This window comes from Anas platyrhynchos, chromosome 35 (assembly GCF_047663525.1).
Source record: "Anas platyrhynchos isolate ZD024472 breed Pekin duck chromosome 35, IASCAAS_PekinDuck_T2T, whole genome shotgun sequence".
Taxonomy (NCBI): Eukaryota; Metazoa; Chordata; class Aves; order Anseriformes; family Anatidae; genus Anas; species Anas platyrhynchos.
The window spans coordinates 4,536,607-4,558,846 of record NC_092623.1 but is presented as its reverse complement, the minus strand read 5'-3'; the positions used below and the strand labels follow the sequence as shown (position 1 = coordinate 4,558,846).

Genomic DNA, 22,240 nt, shown 5'->3' with positions numbered 1-22,240 from the left:
AGCCCTGCAGCCCCCAAGGTGAGTGCAGCAGGAGGCAGGAGGTGCTCCAGGCTCACAGCAGCAGTTCCCCTGCGGGCTGTGCAGGGAGAGGCCCCTGGTGGAGCAGGCTGTCCCCCTGCACCCATGGGTCCCCCATGGAGCAGATCTCCACGCTGCTGCCCCCCTGTGGGTGGAGGAGCCCCCGGTGGAGCAGGTGGCTGTGGCCTGGAGGAGGCTGCGGCCTGTGGAGAGCCCCCGCAGGAGCAGGCCCCGGGCCGCAGCTGCAGCCATGGAGAGGAGCCCCCGCAGGAGCAGGGGGGCTGGGGGGAGCTGCCGCCCAGCCGTGGGGGACCCGTGCTGGAGCAGTTTGCTCCTGGGGGATGGATGGATGGATGGATGGAGCCCGTGGGACGGAGCCGTGTGGGAGCAGTGCTTGAGGAGCTGCTGCCTGTGGGCAGCCCGTGTGGGATCAGCTGGGGAAGGGCGGCATCCCATGGGAGGGACCCCACGGGGAGCAGGGGCAGGGAGGGACCCTGAGGGTCACTGTGCTGAGTCTGCTTTGCCCGTCACGATACTTGTTGAGCCATCGCCCTGTCCTTATCTCAGCCCTGGAGCCCTTTGCATCGTATTTTCTCCCCCTTTCCCTTTGAGGAGGGGGAGTGAGAGAGCGGCCGTGGTGGAACTCGGCTGCCCACCCGCTTTGAACCACCGCAGTTGCAAAGTCCTGGGAAAGATTTCTTTCAAGAAATTAAACAAGTTGTTTAACAAAGAAATGCAGTTTCCTTTTGAAGGCTTTCTGGAGAATTGGGCTTCTTTCCTATTCCCAGCTCAGAGGAAGGGAATTGTTGATTTCACCTTCTTTTTTCTGACATGGAAATCAAAGGTGAACTGCTCTACAAGGACGGGCAACGTCTCAGAATCAAGCTCTTTTGCTCTGTAGTCCTTTCTCAAGGAAAAGATTGATCACCCACCTTCCACAGATGTAGGGGAGCAGGGAATAATTTGGGAACTACTCTAATTCAAGTCAGTTTGGGCATAGTGGTACTTCCCTAGCTGTTTCTGAGACAGACGCATTAGCAACAGAGAGTGTTGTGCCGTCACTGGGAGGCGCCTGCGGTGATGACTTCAGAAACAGAACTGAATTGTGTCACCACAGCACTTTGGCAACAGCTGCCTCTGTGCACGTTTAGCTGGGAGGCACAGAGAAGGGTGCTGGATGCGATGAAACCACGTGAGGATTTGTGGATCTCCCCTTGAGGTGCACAGAGAGGGACCATGCCCTTCTGTAAGTGTTTTGATGCTTGGCTGAGGAAAAAAATGTGGTTTTGTTGTGAATGCTTCATTGTAGTATTCTGTAGTTTGTGTCAAGTCCTTACAGAAGCCTCAAGGTTGGTACTTTGCTCAATGATGGAGCTGCACAGAGTGAGAACAGACCCAATGTACGGGTGAGGGCCTCTGCACGTTCTCTTCTTCCTACAGACGATCAACAAATAAGGGGAGACAGAGAAGAGTGTGCTGTGGTCCTCCCATAGACCGCAAGTACTAAAGCATAAACAAGAGGCTTAAGAGTCCCCCTGTCATGTTAAAATTCAGGCAGCAATGGACTTCCTCACACGGGCTGGCCTGTCGACTAGTGTCTCAGGCTGTGGCGTATGAAGATGCACTCCATCTGCTTTCAGGGTAGCAATGGCAGTGGGCAAGCTTCCTGACCTTAACATTTGTCATTTCATTTCTCACCTGAGTTTTGGTGGTTCTCCACGATTCATTCTTGGTCTAGAAAAAAAAAAAAAAAGTGAATTTGGATCAAAATAAAAGGATAAAAGGATTTCCTTTCCATTAATTACATGTTCTTACCTTTGTAACAGATTTGGTTATTGACTTAGAAGGCAAATATCTGGCCAGACTGCAAGACTTGTGCTCGCAGCGTGGGACAGCTCTCGTAAAGGTGATTCAGGGCAGTTTCTGGAAAACAAGACATCAGATCTCCAAAACACTTTCTTTGTGCTAATGTAGGAAGGGTGAGTAAGTGTAAAGGTAAGAGCCCAGATACCGTAAGAAGCAGAAAGTGTGAAGGAAACTTCCTTCTGGCTGATACAGCTCCATATCTAGTTGTCAAGTATGAAGAGAGCAGTGCTAAGTTTCTTGGGGAGAGGTAAAAAAGAAGAGACTGGGAGATTGTAAAAGGAAAAAGTGGGATTCCCTATTTCAGGAAATCCTAGGAACTGGAAATAGAGATTGGAAGAGTGCTTTAAGCCAAGACAGACATGTTTTAAAACTAAAACCTAGGAGTTGAATGAACCAAGAAATGAATCCCTTTTGATTATGCAGTTGTGTCCAGTGTTATCTTGGGAAATATGGTTTCCACATAAAACGTATCTGGGGCTTGAAGTTCTCCTAAGGCCCTTCTCTGTGTATTCCCTACTGTTTGGTAAGCGCTGAGGTCACACTGCAGACAGCAGCACGTCCTCTCCCCACTACTTAGCTGTCTGTTCTCACAACACGTCTAGGAACAGAATGGCTTGGACACAACTGCGCCTAGGACCGAGCTCATTCAAGCTGCTGGACGAGGTAAAAGCTCTGGACAAGCGAAGGGGAGGGAGGGATGGGTGGACATACAATATGATCACTTTAATCTCATTTCTCTAAGAATCCTGGCTGAGAAAACAAAACAAAACAGAATCAAAAAGAACAGAACAGAACAGAACAGAACAAATGAAGCAAGCAGCTAGCTTGCTGGAGACATTGTCTGGGAAGCAGTGAAAACACTTGCAAACAAAAACACGTCAAAGGACTAACTCTTTGAGCTTAATTCTAATCCAACAGCATAACCTCAAAGTCCTGTTTCTGTTCGTAACAGGCTGCTACAGTAACATGTCCCATTGGATGACTTTGCAGCATAGATGTCAGGAATGCAGCTTGGGATCCCCTCCTTCTACTCAGAGTTCACTTTGAAGGGATGAGCAAGTAATTCTTCCTGGGTTGACGGAAATCTAAAGTCTGTTTTCTAACACTCTTGCAGACGCTTCTCTGTCCATCGGCCTGTCCTGCCAACTCTGGTGTGAGTGTGAAGTTGTGGCAAGAGGGATTTCCCATTCCTATTTGACCTGATGGACACCAGCTTTCCTCGGAAATGGCTGATGTTGCTGAGGAGGCAGCAGTATCAAAGCCCTTGCTGATGAAGGTACAACCAGCTGGGGAGGCTTTGGCATTTCTGCACAACGCTGCTCCCTGACTGTCACTCCAGACTCAGATTCGGAAAGAAGCAAAGCAAGCTAGAGGAAAACTGGATGTCCTGGTAATTTTCTTTTTCTTTTATTTCTTCATTCTTCACTTGTAACAAAATCTAAATCTTAACCCTTTGTTTGAAAACACGGCTTTACGGAAATGCTTATGGATGTGCTCCTTCACCTTGTGTGGAACCTGCTTCACCTTGCTTCAGCTATAGGACACCTATGCTCCAATTTATGCTTCCCATGATAAAGCGGTGTTCTTTCGGTGTTCTTTTCTGTGATGCTTGCAGGCGAGGTTGAAAAGAGTTGTCAGTAGGATTCTTCGTTTCCTTTGCAGTATCCAAAGCTCCGTATTACCGTGGATCTTCTCCTCTGATCTGGAAAGCTTCACAGGCCAAAAGAGAATTGAGATGATGAAGGAAATAGAGAATGCTAACCAATATTGCCAAGTACCACCCGTAAGTTTTGTGAAAGAATCCGGTGCATTTCTGTAGTGGTAGAAAGTTCATAAAATCATCGTCGTGCACTTGAAGGCAAGCAATGCTGTAAAAATGAAGAATGCAAGGCCCTGCTTAAGGACAATCTTCAGGCTGCTTCTAGATCAACAGCTTATTTGCTTCTTCCACAACCTCATCTCCGCTTGCTTAGAAGTTGTGAAGGTCGGAAGCACACTCCGTCTTTTTCATCCCCTCTGTGTATCTTTTCCCTGACAGCAACTTCTGTCTTGGCTCTTCACATCCAGCCAGAGCAGTTGCTTTGCCTCCGCAACCTGCAGGCTGACCTCTGAAGCGATTTGAAGTTACCCGAAAGAAAGAAGAGAGGAGAGAAGAAGACAAGAGGGGAGGGAAGGGGAGGGAATAAAAGGAAGGGAGGGGAGGGGAGGGGAGGGCAGGGGGAGGGTAGGATAGGATAGGATAGGATAGGATAGGATAGGGTAGGGTAGGGTAGGGTAGGGTAGGGTAGGGTAGGGTAGGGTAGGGTAGGGTAGGGTAGGGTAGGGTAGGGTAGGGTAGGGTAGGGTAGCATAGCGTAGTGTAGCGTGTTAGAGGGGAGGGGAGCATAGGAGAGTATAGGGTAGTGTAGGGGATCGGAGTTTAGGGGAGTGTAGGGTAGGATACGGGAGGGGATTGTAGGAGAGTGTAGGGTAGGGGGGCATAGGGTAATGTAGGGTAGTGTAGCGAACGGGAGTTTAGGGTAGGATAGGGGAGGGGAGTGTAGGAGTGTGCAGGGTAGGATAGGGGAGGGGAGTGTAGCAGAGTATAGGGACAGGGAGCATAGGGGAGGGGGTGTAGGGGAGGGGAGGAGACAGGAGGGGAGGGGAGGGGATGGGGGGGAGGGGAAGGGAGGGGAGGAGAGGGGAGGGGAGGGGAGGGGAGGGGAGGGGAGGGGAGGGGAGGGGAGGGGAGGGGAGGGGAGGGGAGGGGAGGGGAGGGGAGGGGAGGGGAGGGGAGGGGAGGGGAGGGGAGGGGAGGGGAGGAGAGGGGAGGGGAGGGGAGGGGAGGGGAGGGGAGGGGAGTGCTACCATAAATAAAATTGCCAAATACATGACATTTTGGATCTGGAGCCAAATCTTTGTGTACATGTCCTCTCCGTAGCCCCACGTGCTGACCACCCACCCGAATCTATCATACTGTTGGTCAGAAAGAACAGGGAGCATAGGGGAGGGCAGGGGAGTGGAGGGAAGGGAAAAGAGGGGATGGGAGGGGTGGGGAGCGCTACCATCAATAAAATTGCCAAATACAATGAAGGAGCAGCAGAGCCTGCAACCTCCAGTCCCCAGCATCCTCCAACCACCCCCCACTGCTCCGTGGGAAATAGATAGAAGAATCAAGACTGAGGTTTAGCCTGGGATGGAGGTAGTGTGGCGAGGTGGTTTTCTGTTTGGTTGGTTGGTTGGTTGGTTGGTTTTAAAGTTTTTAAATTCTCACTGTCCTACTTTGTGATCAGTTGGCAATAAATTCAATTACTCTTCCCCAAGCCAAGTCTGTTTTGTCCATGAAGCCATCTTCCAGTCCTGAAATAAGAAAGGAAACAGACCTGCAAGCAACTGTTACACAAGTGCAGGAAGAGTGACAAAGGAGGGTTTTGAGGCATGAAGTTCCTGCAAGGATGCTCTGCTCTTTCCTCACTTCAGTATGAAAAGCACGGCACTAGTGGGTGGTCTGTGGTGGTAGTTGTTTTTTTGTTGTTTGTTTGTTTGTTTGTTGTTTTGTCAGCTCCACCCCACAGTATTTTGCTTGTTCTACTTGTTTTGGTGTGCCCCCATTCCCTCCCTCAAGGTAAAACATCCCTAGGGGCCATAACTTGCTGTTAGCAAACAAGATCTTGCAAAAGAGTGAAGTTAACATGGCACCACCTGCACTGGTGTATAAATAGTTCAAATATTTTCCCTCACTTTCCTGTAACTTTCCTGTAAATTGCTGGTCAGGAGATAACAAGTGGAGAAATTTAGGATAAGAGAGAGAAAGTTGTGTTTCCTATTGCCCTGGAGTTTCTGTTGGTCTGGCCACGGAAATGGAGTACTCAAAATCCTCAGGACACTCAGTTTATACCAGATTTATCCTAAAACTGCAGTATTTCTAGGCCCTTGGGATTCTTATCAATTAAAACATACTTTTTCACGCACAGAAGATGCAAAAAAGTGCGTCTACTGCAGTATGCAGACAGAGCCAGTCCTGTCTCTTGATTCCTTCTGCCTTCTGCCTGAAGAGCAGCAGACAATCGAGTTCTTGTCTTCAGTAGCTACGGCCTTAACCAACTGTGCAGTCTGTCCATTCATACACAGAGGAGGAAAAATAGCGTGGAATAACTCCTCTCCTTTGTGCTAACAGAGGAGGGTACAGCTTCCTCACTCCAACCCCACCGAGGCAAACCAGTCAGCAGTGCACGCCAGAGCCTCTGTCTCTTCCCCGTCTCATGATGTGCAGCTGGATCACTCTCCCTTCTATCCCCAGGATCGCTTTCAGCACAGTCACAGAAGGGTCAGACTCACAGCTTTAGGAGCCATCAGAAGAGGCTTTCACTCTTCTGCCACCACACCCCCTATACACATGCAATTTCACACATGCAAAGAGACACCATGGATTGGGGAGTTGCACAGAGAGGAGACCACACCCGTTTGCCTGCCTGCAGTTTGACACCAGTAGGGAGGTAATTCCCGTCAGGAGTTTCCATAGAGATGACAGAATATGGCCCTAGGGTCCTGCTGCTTCTTTCAGCCCTAATTCTTCAAATCCATAGGAACGGAAGAAACCTTCCCAGCCAAGTGCTGCATATCTTGAAGGTTGGAGAACCCACAGCCTTCTGCTTCATTTCATTTTAAAGATCAATCCCAATGTCACTCCCATAGAAGTAGTGGAAGCCATCTGGCTGGCTTGGCTTTCTCTCCAAAGAAGACCAAATGAGAGTTGGTCCCGGGTGAGGATGAGCCCTGACAGTTCCTGCATTTTGGTTCTCCTGCAGCCCACAAAGCTCTCACTGCCTTGCCTGAATTTGAACCCCTTTGGAACCAAATCTACAGATTATCTCTGTAAATCCAAAACAGCACTTATTCACCATGTGAACAACAAATGCCTGGGATGGTTAACAGCACTTAGGTGCAAAAAAGAGCCCCCGCAGGAGCAGGCCCCGGGCCGCAGCTGCAGCCATGGAGAGGAGCCCACGGGGAGCAGGGGCAGAGAGGGACCTTGGAGGAGGGAACTGTATCCTCTTTTTTCATCGGTGCTGAGATTGAGGATCAGGATTTCGTGGTAGGAATTTGTTTAGATGAACCAATTTACCTCCATATGGGTTTTGTATGTTTGTTTCACCTTGTCTTGCAGGACCATCTTGGCTGGGTCTGCAGTGTTGTGCAAAAGTGAAGTTTTTCACAATAAAGAGCAGCTTTTTTTGGGGGGGAAAAGGCTGAGGTGGCCTTCATCAGAGTCTTGTGACCTGAAAATGCAGAAAATGGGTGCATGGCTGGCTGGATGGGTGGGTGGGAGTTGGGAATTCAGCCTTGGGATCAGAACTGGGACGTTGTTGGGATAGGAAATGATCAGTGGGATGGGAAGTGATGATGGGGATAGGAACTCATTGGGATGGGATAAATGGGTTTTATTTTTATTGCATTAAATCCACTTTCTTGACTGTGTTGTACAGTATGGCGTTGTTTTCTTACTATAAAATTATGATGATTATTATTTAATCTTATTAATTAAACAATTTTTATACGTTATTATATTATAAATTATAAATATTAATATTTATTATATTGTTTTTATTCCTTTTCTACCCTATTAAACTCTCTTTATCCCAGTGCACTGCTTTGGACTTTAGTTTTCCTTCCGAGTCGTTGTGGATTCACTCCGGATGGGGGGACATTAGCGAACGCCTGTGTGCTTCAGATCCAAGGTCACCTTTGCCCTCAACTCAAGATACATGTTTGCATCTATTGTCGTGAAACAATGTTAACAACATCAACAAAAAAGTTCCCTACTTGCTAGCAGCATCCCTACGTTTGCTGGGGTCTGCTCTGTGCACTTTGAAGACCGTTCCATGCTATTCAGCCCCTTCAGGAGGAAATGGATGGTTCTAGGAAAATGCGTCTTGACCTGATGCAAAGCTGTGACTCAGCACCCTGCAGCCCCCGCAACCCCTGGCATTTTACCTGCAGCCCCTCCAACAACTCTGATGTTCCCTGCATCGACTTCAACCACTGCGCTGGGACCTGAGGCCCCTCAAACCCGTGTCACTCGCCCTGCAGCCCCTCCAACCCCTGGCATGTTCCCTGCAGCACCTCGAGCCCCTGGCATGTTCCCTGCAGCCACTCCAAGCCTGGCACAGGCCCTACAGCTGGCTGCGGGGACTATCCAGAAATCTGCTCCAGAAATACAGTGATGGCAAGGAGCCCTCCACTTCATGCTTCCTTTTTTTTCTAGCTGGAAGCATTCAGAGTTGTCAACGGAATTGGTTTGGAGGAGTAGGAAAGACAGAATTGCTGGGTTTCTGCTTTCTCCCAGAAACTATCAGACCACAACATGACAGTTGTCTTTCTTTTACGTTCTTTTACACCTGGATCTTTCTCACTTTTATGAGTGTGGGGTATTCCTTCTTTCTCCCTTTACCTTCCTCCCTCCCTCCATTCCTTCCTTCCTTCCTTCCTTCCTTCCTTCCTTCCTTCCTTCCTTCCTTCCTTCCTTCCTTCCTTCCTTCCTTCCTTCCTTCCTTCCTTCCTTCCTTCCTTCCTTCCTTCCCTCCTTTCGTTCTGTCTCTCTGTCTCTCTGTCTCTCTTTCTCTCTTTCTGTCCAGCACTGATTTTATGGCTACGTGTGCATATCCACAGTGTACAGTTTTTCTCCGTTCCGTTTCTTCCCTGAGTCTTGCCCCTCTTCCCTGCAACTGAACAGCATTTGCCTTGATCAAGGAAGTGGCAACATGCGGCTTACACAGTAACCTGCTGAAATTACAGCTATAACCATGGAGCACAGCTGCCGATCAACACAAGACCACCAATCGCTCACATTTCTAAACTGCTCGTCACAATTCTTCCGTATGTAGGCTGTGATGCTGCTCATTTCTTAAGCACCCATCCATTTCTTCTCTTCCCAGACCCTCAAGGTGTCCTGGTCAAACCACCTCCCTTCCTCTTGCCCCATCTGGCTCTCCCACCTTCCTTTTCCCTCAAGGCTCAACTTTTTTTTTTTTTTTTTTTCCAGCATAGCTGCTCCATAGAAGCTGCTGCTGCCCACCTCCGAGTTGACTAGGGCTGAACTACTGAAAAAGAAAAGAAAATCTATAAATAAGAGTGAGAGATGGTGAATACCCAACCATCTCTTAAAAGCAGGATTTTAAGAGAATAAGTAATTGATAAATGGAGTTAAGATCGGAGGGAAAAAAGTCCACTGTTGCAATCAATAGAGTTAAGAAGTTTTTCAAGTACATTAGGAACAAAAATTAGAGTAATGACACAGATCTGATACGGGATGGGTATCGCTTCAGTGAGAAATGATGGAAAAAAAAAAAACACAACACATGTGTATGTGTTGTTGGGTATTTGTAAAAAAAAAAAAGAAACAAAAAACAGGTTAATGAAAACTGCATGCTCAATTAGATGATTTTTTTGTTGTCATTGGTATGGAATTGTGGGCTTTACAACACAATATGTGTTATATATATATATTATATATGTTTTATATATGTTTTATATATGTTTTAATAAAATAAGGAAATGATATTTTTTTTCTACGTTTGTGGTTTCCAAACTGTAGTTAATAAACATTAAACAAGATGCAATAGGATCTCGTTAACTCTTTTGTTTGAAAAAACAGTGGCCCTGATCGAGAGGTACAAGTGAGAGGAGACAATATTCAGTATTTCTCTATGTTGTCATTTATTGGTGAAGATGAAAGTCTGCAGTTCATGTTCATTACACTAGCATGACAACATGACCACAAGGGGGACTGTCTGGTAGTGAAAAGGAACTTCAGCATGGATTAAAAATGTTTGCCTTTCTTTATTCTGAACTGTTTTTCTTATGGCTGCTAGAGAGAGATTCTCTGCCTTAGAAATAAAACTGCCCAGGCTGTTCTGATAAACCTGTAGGGTTAAGGCACTTCTACCAAAACAGATTTCAAAAGGCAAGAAGTCAAAAAGCAACAATTCAGTAATCTGTGTACGCTTCTATATTAAGTTTTAAGATAACCTGGTTTATATTTAGTTCACACAAATTAACCAAACATAGCAGCATACAACCTAAGAAAAGCTTAAGAAATTTATTAGATGCACAGATAAAGTGCTGTAACAGAGAAACTTGTGTAAATCTATTCTAAAATAAATAAGGTACAGTTAAACCACCTTTGACTCGTTTTAACTCGGAAAGAAATAACCTAAGTTTTAATCATTTGAATTTTAAGGTCAAGGTGAAATATACCATAACTATAACAGTGGTTGTGATCTGTATCAACTATTTGAGGCTCCTGTTCCTCTTGAGGTCTCCCAGAAACAGGAAGGCTATTGCAAAATGTGTCCATTAGACATAGTTCCTTTTACAGAAACATTTTTGTAATAAAGTCTGGTTGCTCAAATACATGTTAAAATATTTAACAAGGAAACAATTTTCTCCTGATCCAGTCAATCTTTTAAACAAGACAATGTATTTTTCCTATGACGCAGCCCACAGGAGGGAACAGAAGTAAACATCCTCCTGAACTGAAGACTGTTTTGCTTGAAGAACTAAACTATTGCATTATTATATGAGAGCAAGAAATATCCATTTGGGTTATCCCTTTCTCCAAACATGGTGCCCAGTGATACACGTATTTTTGCCTTAATCTCAAAGGCCCGTTTGTCTCCAGGTAAGGTACGTTAAAAAGAGATTCCCTTTAAGCATCTTATCACAAGATCTCTTACTGCCTTTCCATCCGGGGAAGCTTGTGTGTTAAACTGCCCTTGGAGTTTTGGATGCTACTAGATTTCTGTGCTCTGTTATCCATAATTTCAGGCACTTCGGGGCTAACATGGCTGTTTAAGTCAATGCAATAATATTACCAATATATTCAACACTCAGAAGAGTCACCACAGTTTCCTTCACACACTCAGGATTTCAAATTCTTCTTCCAATTCAAATAGCTTGTCAGTAGATTCAATGAGTTCTGTAAAAAAAGATAAAGAAAAAAATGCTTCTAAAGACATGCCTGATTTTGTTCACTTAAAAAAAAAAACTTTGAAAGACGCATTCCAGAAAAGTACTTTGTAAGAGTGAAAAAAAATAATCTGTGCTAGCAATTGTATGGCTTGTTTGGATACATGCCTGCTATATATTGCTTGACACTCACAAAGGATAGTTATTCTACCTGTGATTATTCTTTTATTTGCTAACGAGGAACATAACATTGCACAATTAGGCTTTTAATCGGTGCCTTACCTGCTCCTGTGGTTGTCACTTCTGGTTTTGTTGGAGGTATGAAAGGAGGCCAGTGTGGCGGGTGCTTCTGGACCAGCTCAAACACCCGTAGACTCTGCTGCTTTAGAATCTCCTGAGGACAGAATGCTTTCATTTTAAAAGCTGGCTCGGGGGACGCTTCAAACACAAAACGTGTCTGCTTAATTGAAAGTGTTTTTTAATTACGCATGTCCATCAGGAAAAAAAAGTCTTTATACAGACATACTGTGAAATCCAAGCACCATGGTCTCTGTAATACATCCCTAGTTAAAACACATCTGGAAGACAGATCTCTTGAACTGTACTACAAATTATCAGTCTTATCATCTTTTGATATCAGCTTTGATATCTGCAAACCTGTAATTTTGTTTACAGGTAGCAAGCACACTAGGAATGTACAATATTTTCTGCTTTTTAAAAGAAAGTTGCTTGCATAGAACTCTCCTCAAGTTTTCTGTTGATCAATAGCACAAAAGACAGATCTATCAGCTCCTCCAAAGGGGGAAAAAAAAAAAAAAACGCATCAGATTTTGAAGGACAGGTTTTGGTCAGGAAAAAAGGTGTTCCTGAAGCCAAACGCTATTCCTCTTCAAAGAGAAGTTACCTTCTGTCCTGTATTTCAGTTATTTACAAACTGTTTTCCTTAGATGATTTTTTTTTTTTTAAATAAATGCCCTTAGAGGTTGATGGTACTTTACATTCAGACGTCTGGTGCTTAGCTTAACAGCTGCATGCAGAAACATCCTCAAGTCTGTTTCCTGTGGCAGCCAGCACCTTCTGTTCTCCCTAGATCAGCAGGAGCTAGAGGCCTGCAGCGCTTACAGAATCAGATCTTTAAGATAGCAGGGACTAACAGTCATAATTAGAACACGCAATCTATTATGTCAAACAATAAAAAAGGATCAGGAAGCAAATCATTGATACATCACTACAATATGGCAGTTAAACCTTAGTCATTTAGTGAGAATTAGAAGTTAAAAGCAAGTGTCACCCAGTAACACCTTCAAGTGTGGATGTTTACACCCATTTTCCAACTGGCAGGGTTTGTGGCTGGTAAAGTGCTGAACAATTTCCAATTAGCAATTCAGTAGTATTGCCTTACCCTGATGCTTTAATGCATTCTTCTCCATGGCTCATACAATTTGTATACAAAGGAAAATGCAAAGGAAAATTTTACAAAAAACAGACAATAAAAACCAGACTTTATAAAGAACAAATCGAGATGCTAAGTTCCCACTCTTACCTTTTGTACAAGACTACACCGGTTATCAAAATCACATTCTTCTTTGCAAAAGAAACCCTTAGGGGAAAAAACAAACACACAGAGTTTTACCTTTGCAGATGGTAGGTATGTGGTACCAGCAGGTAAGGCGGTTTGACCTCTGATACAGTAATGCCCTGTACGATCAGTAGATATAAGACTCCAAATATGTGGCAGCTCTAGGGAGAGAACCCACGGGGAGAACAAGGCCCTGCAAACCCCTAACGAAATAGTCAAGCAAAAAATAGCAGCAGCTCCTGTGTGCTCCTCCATGGAGCGCCACCCAGTTCCTACAGTCCAGGTATCAGCAGAAGCTGAAAACTTGTAGATGATGGACCACCTAAGGAACATTTCCATTCTGGTATCTATACTGAAAATATTTGCTCTTCATTATGATTTTGTCTGTCTCGTTGCATCATGCCACATTTTGCACAGTTACGTAGTTAAGTATTAAAACAAAACAAAACAAAAAAACTTTCTAAAAAGCAGCAGTATTAAAAAACAGGTATGTGAATGAATGACAGATACCGGTATCTTTACAGATTGTTTAAAGCTTTAGAAACACATCCCACTGGTGACAACTGCCAATCACCCAATCACAGGATACTGGCATGGGATCAGATCCAATTTTTTCAAATACCACAGTACCCCCATGACATTTTGGGTGAATTACAAATAATACATTTGTATTTGTAATTTGGGGTGAAATACAATAATTCCACTTAAACATTTTCAACTTATGATATAAAGTAAGTTTAAGTAACTTGTCTAGAGGTGACCAAACATAAAGTAGTGATAGAATAAAACACGTAAACCTGTTTCAGTTCCTTGCTCTGACCATTATAATGCCTCTTGAAAGAAGTAAAAGCTGCTCAGTAAAGAAAACAAAGCGAGCTCCCTACAGTACAGACAGCTCCCCACTTGCCCTAAGATTCTCGATGTAGTTATGTACAAACTACTATGTGTTGATCACAGAAGACAGCTTTGTGATCTTGGTTCTGTTCAAGGAGATGCATTGCTGCCCTTACCAATGTAGAGAGACATTACTTTGAGATAAAGTACATGCATTCAAGATTTCCTGACACTTACTAAAGCTACTGAAGGGTCCAAATTCATGATCTTCATTCTATGTGGGGCTTCCTGGCAGTGGAAACTCTCATCGTCAACCGTGCCATTTTCTTCTGAATCTACAAAGCTTTGAGTGGTGTGAGGGTCCAGATAGATCAGCTCATTGCCTGGATGGGTAAAAGCCGTATGTTAAAAATAAGCAAGTGACATTAATAAGCACTTGGTCCAGAACTGTAAAATAGAAATTAGATTGCCATCGCAGTCAGTATAATCTAGACTTTCCAGCTAGGGATTCTTTAAGAGAATCGGAAGGTTTAGACACAGCGTTTCCCACAGGGTATTTAGTATAACTTCCTATTGTCACCTATTACTGTAATTTTTTGGTTGGTTATGTTCTATCTTTGTCACATACTTTTATTTTTCCATGTGAGATCCAGTACTTTTTTTTTTTTTTTTTTTTTTAATCTCAAGTGTTGTAAACACTAACATTTGACAGATTAAAAGGTACAGGATGTTCACAGATGCAATCTGTAATCCCATTAGGCATTCATTCAGAAATTGGAACAAAAAAGCCTAACTAAAACAGGTTAGGTTTTACAAAAGGACAAAATAGGGTTGCAAAATTTTGGCCCAAAGTGGGGTGAAATCTGAAGGAATGCATTTTAAATTAATTAGAGCAATACTTAATAACAGAAGGTATGCAAAAGGTGAAAAAGATACTGCTATCAGAAACAGTTTTGAAATACAAGAAAATAAAAGTGACATTTGACCAATACACTTGTCAAATGCTATCAGCTATTCTCAGTATGTTGCTCTTGTTGATGTCATCACTTATTTTTACACCTAGCTTTGCTGTTAACTTTCTGCTCCTGTTAAGGATCATCTCATACTGTTTCTAAACTCTTTTAGATATGCTTCTTCATTTATTTTATTCTATTCTCATCTTTCTTTACTTCTAGAGGTTCACGCTTAGACCCCTTACTATTTCCCCTTCAAAAAATGTTCTCTTTTGATCATCTGCACATTTGGAATAAGTTTCTTTTTTCCTTACCTAAAAATCCTATGAAATAAAAGGCATTATTTGGTTTCCCTCCTAATGCTCCCAAAGACTGTGGCATCTTAAAGCATTCCTAGGAGTTCAAAAGGAATAAAGGAAATTGTCATTCATTTCTTTACTGACATCACAGATACCCAAACTTATTTGACAGTAACGAGCAATGAATTGAAAGAAAACCTTACTTTAAATGCATCAATATATACGGGATTTATGTGATTTATCCCTAGTCGTAGAGGTATAATAAGCAAGAGGGCTTTCCAGCCTGTGCAGAGTCCTCCTGCCTTCTTGCTTCGGCCAAGAGCACTTCTGTGCAAATGTGCACTGCTGTGGGACGCCCTGCTGCTCTGAGGAGGGCACCAGCACGTTTTTTCTGCGGGAATAAAACTAGAAATCAGTCAACGCACAGAGGAACACAAAGCAGATCTTCCTCTCAGTAGTGAATTAAGCTAGTTTGCCAGGGATCTTTATAGGGCACCCAAGACAAAACGAGCCGGGCATGGCAATTACAGCTATTTAGTAGAAGTAATTCTAGCAGACAGTATGTGCTGGCACGTCCAAGTGAGACGTTAGATCAATGATTGGGGGATGACAATTTAAGACTGCAGTGACATGTCCTATTAATGTTATTAATAGTGTCAAGCTTTGCCTATAAAACGCCAGAGAAATGAAATGGCAGCAATGATGACAGTAGAAATTCTTCAAGGAGCTCTTCACATCCAGTGATGTGAGCACGAAGTTGGCATCAGGGATCAAAAAAACACAACTGAGTTTGTATGTCCTTCTTCCCTCTTCTTACCCTTGCAAGACAAACCCATGGCCCCCCAAGTATTTGTTCATGTTTAGATACATGCTGGCAAATGGAGTCAAATCAGAAACTGTTACCAGAAAACTGATGAGGTGTCACTTCCTGATGTCTTCAATGACCACCGTATTGTCCATAGATACATAAACTGCTAATGAATTCCATTCATCAAATAAAGCAAGCTTCCTAGAAAACATTAAGGTACTAATTAATATAAACTAGTTGGATCAAAAGGGTAGCTTTACACTCAGAACCATTTATTTATTTTTTTTTTCTTAAGAAAAAACATCCTTTCTGCATTTTTTAAAGTCTCCATGTAAGAAAAAGAAAACTTTAAACATTAAATGTTTCATATCTTTAGAAAAATAGGTACTGAGTGGTACCAGGAAAAACATATGCGCTGCACCATGTGCAAACTGTTTTGTCTTACTGCTAAGTGCAGTGACAGTAACAGTTCAACTACATCAAGTTTATTACTTTTTATTGCACTCGACAGTCTCTGCACTGGGTTCTTGCCCAATTGTGTCTTTTCTCATCTGGAAAAGAAAAAAATTCCTATGCCAGTTTTGCAGATTACTTTTTGCTTAAGAAATTCCACTGAATTCAGTGGAATTACTTCTGCCTGAGCCTGCGTGCACAGCAGAAATGGGGCGTTAAAAGCTAAATCAGCTAAGGGTTTGGGGCACCAAAACTTCAGTGGGAGACAGCAGCACACAGTTTTATGTCCACTTCTGCAAAATCCAAACCTTTGGGGAAGGGAGCTACTCTCTTAAGCTGCACTGGCAGAATTAGTTGTTTCAAATAAGCCAGAAAGAAATGGGGGTGAGCGTTTCACCATGAAAAACTTGGCCATGAAAGATCTGGAGTCCAGGGCATGCTTCAGCTCCCCTCCCTCTTCAGATCATGTGCCTGTTCCAGGGTGTCAAAGACTTGCTGCTGAGCTCGCAGGACCTGTAGCCTAGCCCCTGCCTGAGGTAAGACACCTCCACGTACCCCTGGAGAACTGAGCAGCCTCAGTTCCTTTCAGTGTGGCTCCCAGACTATGAGGAGCTGCCCATCTTTATCCAGTAGCCTTGCTGGCAGAACTGCTGCTCAGAAAGGGAGGAATTGCAGCTCAGTTCCCTCCTCAGCCGAGATGGCTTCTCTCTGATGTTTCACACCACCACTCCGACCTACACGGTGGCACTCTCAACCTGCCAGAGCTGTGCCACTGTGCAGAAAGGAATATACATCTGTGGTGTGACTGGTGAGGGCATGCAGACGGCATAGCAGGAGACTTTCCTGCAGTTTCTTCTCCTCAGGCTCTTCCTTTATTAAAATTTAGAGGTCACCCATTCCCAACTCAGTACCTGCACACCGAGCTGTGGCATGACATTCCATGCTGCACTTGTAAATAGATGGCAAGTACATTCCTGACTGTGGGACAGGGGGAGATGCAGCCTTCAAAACTCTGCCTGGGCCTTCTCTTGGCTGCCCCAGGGGAGTACGTTCTGAATGAGACTGGTATGATCTCACTTACTTTAGTACTTGAGCAACTGTATTTGGTCCAAACCATTCTCCAATTGACTTCCCCTCTCCAACACCCACCTGTGCTGTTTTCATAGTGAAAAAAAGACACACGTACACAAAATCAAAGAAAAATGAGACCATAAAGAATGTGGGAACAATATACAGTAAATACTGTGACTGTCAAACATTCTAGAGTAACTGCAATCTGTATTTAGCAATAACAATTATTTTCTCAATCTATGCTCTTTTCAAAACTTAGGGAGTGCCAGTTTCTTTAATAAACAAAAGGCTTCTAAACTACAATGAGAATTACAAGTTAACAAATGTTAGTGCCCTTTATTACAAATTACAGCAATAAGCTACAAGACTGTCTATTCTAACATTACTGACTCTGGTACCCAAGGCTTACAGAGTTTATCAAGAGCTACGTTCTAGTACATGGCTTTATTTAGGTCTCAGGGAATGTTTCTGTACTACTAGTCTTTGCGCCCATCTGCATACCTTTTTATTTTTATATAAGCATACACATTGTCTTCACATCCACTTTTTAAAATTATGAATTAACATACTGCAAATTAGTGATTCAACACAGTAGAAATTTCAGTGGAAAAAACCTGAAAGTTTATGTTTGTTCTTACCCATCTGGTGGATTGAATAACAGCAAGCCTTCCTGTCGAGAAAGCATCGTAGGATTCTGTGATATTCTTCTGGTTGTTTTTTGTGTTTTTCCCATTGCCAATCTGAAAGGAAAAATTGATATAGAATAAAAAATGGTGACGTTTTCATTACACTGATCAAATGTCTAGACAGCAGAAATCTTTATAATGAGATGTTAAAAGACATTTCAATTCATCTCGAATATTTACATTTTGTGTAGAGCTCCTAGAATTCCAAGCTTGTTATTTATCATCAAGCTGCCCTTTATCATCATAGGCTAGATTGTAAAAACAGGGAAAATAAAACAAAACAAAAACATCAACTGCAAACATATTCTGACGGATCATGCTGCGTGTTGATAGCCATTCCAGTATCTCTGAGCTTCCAAGATTATTTAAAAGTACAGGCTGTGTTTAGACCTTGTTGGATTTCTAAGCACCCATTAAATAACAACATAAGATCCATACAGAAAGTCCAAACACTCCACTGGCAGCATCCTGGGATGTGACATGCATGCTTAAGAGCTTGCACCAGGGGGGTTTGGACCTCGTGCTGCTGACAAGTGAGTAGTGAAGAGAAGGGTAAGAGCACTGTCCCACGGTGGCAGGTTTTCCCTTGGCCTCAACTTGGGTGTTACACTAAAAGGTTTATAAAATAATGGCGACAGGATTCCCCATTTCTTCTCCTTCTATGCCTATTTCTCTGCTTCAGGCTGGGATGATTTCACCCAGCTGAATATGAATTGATTCATTAGGAACTGTTACCAGGGCATCAAAGAAAGTCTCACTAATAAATTCAGGGTTTGTGCTTTTAATGGAGTACTTACGAAGAAGCGTCTGCAGACAATACCGAAGTTCCCTCAGGACCAGCACTCACCTCTCCCTAAGTGTCTGCAGATCAGTGCTTGGGCCAGCATCATCTGCCCGCATCGCAGCATACATCCCCAGCCAGCGTCCGACGAAGGACCCGTGCCTCCTGTTAGGAAAGTTCATCACAATCAGTGCAGGCTTTCAACTGGGTGCAGCACCACAGAGGACATTTCAGACTGCTAGAAAACAGATAGGGCTGCTGAAGCCTCCATGAACTGTCCTACAGATAAAAGGCACACAGCAAGACTTTGGTTCCATGCTGTTGGTCTAATTCTAATCTCTGCATTGCACAAATAAACAAAATTCATTTATTCCTTGTGGAGCTGACTTACTCTTTTCATTCTTCAAGCAGCATTCACAAACCATTTACTGCATGCTATACAACATGATCACCTGTTTACATACAGACCTAAATAAACACTGATTTTAATAATCTTCATGTTTGCATAAACAGTTAAAATGATGCTCAAAATGCGCTGATACTCTAGAAATATTTTCCCAGCCTACGATGCCATCACTTATCTTGCTATTTAATTTAGAACAATGCAGCAAATCTGCAGTATACTCACCAATAGGCAAAAACTTTCTTCTATACATAAACCACGTTAAACCACAGTAAACCACACGTAAACACACCTTGGCTTATTGTCTGACTTTGGCTTATGGTGCGTCTGTTGCTGTGTCCAGCACAGTGCAGCCCCTAAATTGCTACCAAAACCTTGCCACAAACCTCAATCCCCCTGTTAAAAGAGACCCTCTTGTTTGTTGCCCTTCTTTCGACACTCTCTAACAGGTTTATGTCTTTTTCTTATACTGCGGAGCCCAAAACTGCACTCAGTACTCAGTACATGGAATACCAACAGAGACTGCCTGGCATTTTCTCTTCTCTGCAGAAGCTCTGTTGCTAACACTGTCCAGAAATCACCACTGTCACAGACAGTAGTAGCATTCCCTCCTCCCACAGTTTGTTCTTCCCCCCAAGACTTAGACACCACCCAGAAAAAGAAGAATAATAATACTAATAAAATAAAATAAAATAAAATAAAATAAAATAAAATAAAATAAAATAAAATAAAATAAAATAAAATAAAATAAAATAAAATAGTCAAAAGCCATCAGGAAGGCAGTGGTGCAGACTGTGGAGAGCCTGGGTTCAAATCCTTCTTCTGTGAGGCTCTGAACCTATATCCCACCACAATCTCTCTGCTAATGTATGGCAGGGAAAGGAGGAAGAAAGAACATATCTCCTGCACTTTCCATTTATTGTTGACTGACAATTCTGTAGAGTTATAAAGCCTCAATCAGTGAGATACAGGGTTCTTCTCACACTGTCTCACTGTGCCCTAAGCGGAACAGCTCTCATTTAATAGATGCTTCACCACAAAATCATGAGTCATCTGCAGTTTTGAACTTTTCTGGGATCAAGTCCCTTCAGATGGTTGAGGAATCTGCTCCAGCACCTATGTAAACTGGTGCTCTACTAAGCTAGTGAGTGAACAAGACAGAAATCCTCTGCTAGATGACTTGACAAATTGGGTCTGAAAATAGTGTTGAGGCAGAATAGTCCACGATTTTTGCCTTGGGTGCACAGAGGGATTGGGTGTTGTAGACTTCTTTTATTCTTCATTAAGATAAACATTTTCAAAAATGTGCTTGTTCAACCTTGCTCCCACTGTGTGCATGGGAGGGAGATAACTGAAAGTGGGGAGCGTTGCTTGGATCCTGCAAGTGGCTGAGGTCCAGTGGGGTTGGAGGCTTTCTTCCTCCTTTTGGAAATGCAAAGCAACCCTGCACCTCCCCTGCACTTGCAGAAGGATCGTGACAGCCCAAAGCACAGCGGCTTTGTAATTGCTGCATACACTTCGATCGGATTTACGTGGCAAGGGTTTGGTAGCAGGGGCCTGCAGGGATGGCGTCTGTGAGAACAGTCCAGACAACAGCCAGCTCCAGATAGCTCCAAAAGGGCCCCGGCGCTTGCCAGAGCTGAGCCAATAAGCGATGTTGTTTGCACCTCTGGGAGAGCAGATGTAAGCAGGGGGAAATACTGCTGCACAACAGAAGCTGGAAGAGCAAGGAGTGAGAAGCAGCCCTGCAGCCCCCAAGGTGAGTGCAGCAGGAGGCAGGAGGTGCTCCAGGCTCACAGCAGCAGTTCCCCTGCGGGCTGTGCAGGGAGAGGCCCCTGGTGGAGCAGGCTGTCCCCCTGCACCCATGGGTCCCCCATGGAGCAGATCTCCACGCTGCTGCCCCCCTGTGGGTGGAGGAGCCCCCGGTGGAGCAGGTGGCTGTGGCCTGGAGGAGGCTGCGGCCTGTGGAGAGCCCCCGCAGGAGCAGGCCCCGGGCCGCAGCTGCAGCCATGGAGAGGAGCCCCCGCAGGAGCAGGGGGGCTGGGGGGAGCTGCCGCCCAGCCGTGGGGGACCCGTGCTGGAGCAGTTTGCTCCTGGGGGATGGATGGATGGATGGATGGAGCCCGTGGGACGGAGCCGTGTGGGAGCAGTGCTTGAGGAGCTGCTGCCTGTGGGCAGCCCGTGTGGGATCAGCTGGGGAAGGGCGGCATCCCATGGGAGGGACCCCACGGGGAGCAGGGGCAGGGAGGGACCCTGAGGGTCACTGTGCTGAGTCTGCTTTGCCCGTCACGATACTTGTTGAGCCATCGCCCTGTCCTTATCTCAGCCCTGGAGCCCTTTGCATCGTATTTTCTCCCCCTTTCCCTTTGAGGAGGGGGAGTGAGAGAGCGGCCGTGGTGGAACTCGGCTGCCCACCCGCTTTGAACCACCGCAGTTGCAAAGTCCTGGGAAAGATTTCTTTCAAGAAATTAAACAAGTTGTTTAACAAAGAAATGCAGTTTCCTTTTGAAGGCTTTCTGGAGAATTGGGCTTCTTTCCTATTCCCAGCTCAGAGGAAGGGAATTGTTGATTTCACCTTCTTTTTTCTGACATGGAAATCAAAGGTGAACTGCTCTACAAGGACGGGCAACGTCTCAGAATCAAGCTCTTTTGCTCTGTAGTCCTTTCTCAAGGAAAAGATTGATCACCCACCTTCCACAGATGTAGGGGAGCAGGGAATAATTTGGGAACTACTCTAATTCAAGTCAGTTTGGGCATAGTGGTACTTCCCTAGCTGTTTCTGAGACAGACGCATTAGCAACAGAGAGTGTTGTGCCGTCACTGGGAGGCGCCTGCGGTGATGACTTCAGAAACAGAACTGAATTGTGTCACCACAGCACTTTGGCAACAGCTGCCTCTGTGCACGTTTAGCTGGGAGGCACAGAGAAGGGTGCTGGATGCGATGAAACCACGTGAGGATTTGTGGATCTCCCCTTGAGGTGCACAGAGAGGGACCATGCCCTTCTGTAAGTGTTTTGATGCTTGGCTGAGGAAAAAAATGTGGTTTTGTTGTGAATGCTTCATTGTAGTATTCTGTAGTTTGTGTCAAGTCCTTACAGAAGCCTCAAGGTTGGTACTTTGCTCAATGATGGAGCTGCACAGAGTGAGAACAGACCCAATGTACGGGTGAGGGCCTCTGCACGTTCTCTTCTTCCTACAGACGATCAACAAATAAGGGGAGACAGAGAAGAGTGTGCTGTGGTCCTCCCATAGACCGCAAGTACTAAAGCATAAACAAGAGGCTTAAGAGTCCCCCTGTCATGTTAAAATTCAGGCAGCAATGGACTTCCTCACACGGGCTGGCCTGTCGACTAGTGTCTCAGGCTGTGGCGTATGAAGATGCACTCCATCTGCTTTCAGGGTAGCAATGGCAGTGGGCAAGCTTCCTGACCTTAACATTTGTCATTTCATTTCTCACCTGAGTTTTGGTGGTTCTCCACGATTCATTCTTGGTCTAGAAAAAAAAAAAAAAAGTGAATTTGGATCAAAATAAAAGGATAAAAG

At 44.4% G+C, this 22,240-nt stretch overlaps 1 protein-coding gene and 1 long non-coding RNA gene across 2 annotated transcripts; one reads left to right on the top strand and one right to left on the bottom strand.

Moving 5' to 3' along the window:
• Positions 1-2,984: 2,984 nt before the first annotated feature.
• LOC140000933 (uncharacterized) lies at positions 2,985-4,046 on the top strand. The gene is made up of 3 exons (XR_011806125.1): positions 2,985-3,274; positions 3,547-3,667; positions 3,923-4,046. It is a non-coding gene; the product is annotated as an uncharacterized lncRNA (long non-coding RNA).
• A 6,274-nt stretch (positions 4,047-10,320) lies between these two features.
• Positions 10,321-18,983, bottom strand: LOC140000913 (cysteine protease ATG4A-like; the record flags this gene model as incomplete). Its single annotated transcript, XM_072032019.1, has 11 exons — positions 10,321-10,840; positions 11,113-11,224; positions 12,374-12,430; positions 13,481-13,626; positions 14,511-14,589; positions 14,699-14,881; positions 15,429-15,504; positions 16,838-16,910; positions 17,466-17,567; positions 18,361-18,459; positions 18,923-18,983. Coding segments are annotated over 11 exons (1,053 nt in total), but the record flags the coding sequence as incomplete, so codon positions are not given.
• Between the last annotated feature and the right edge of the window lie 3,257 nt (positions 18,984-22,240).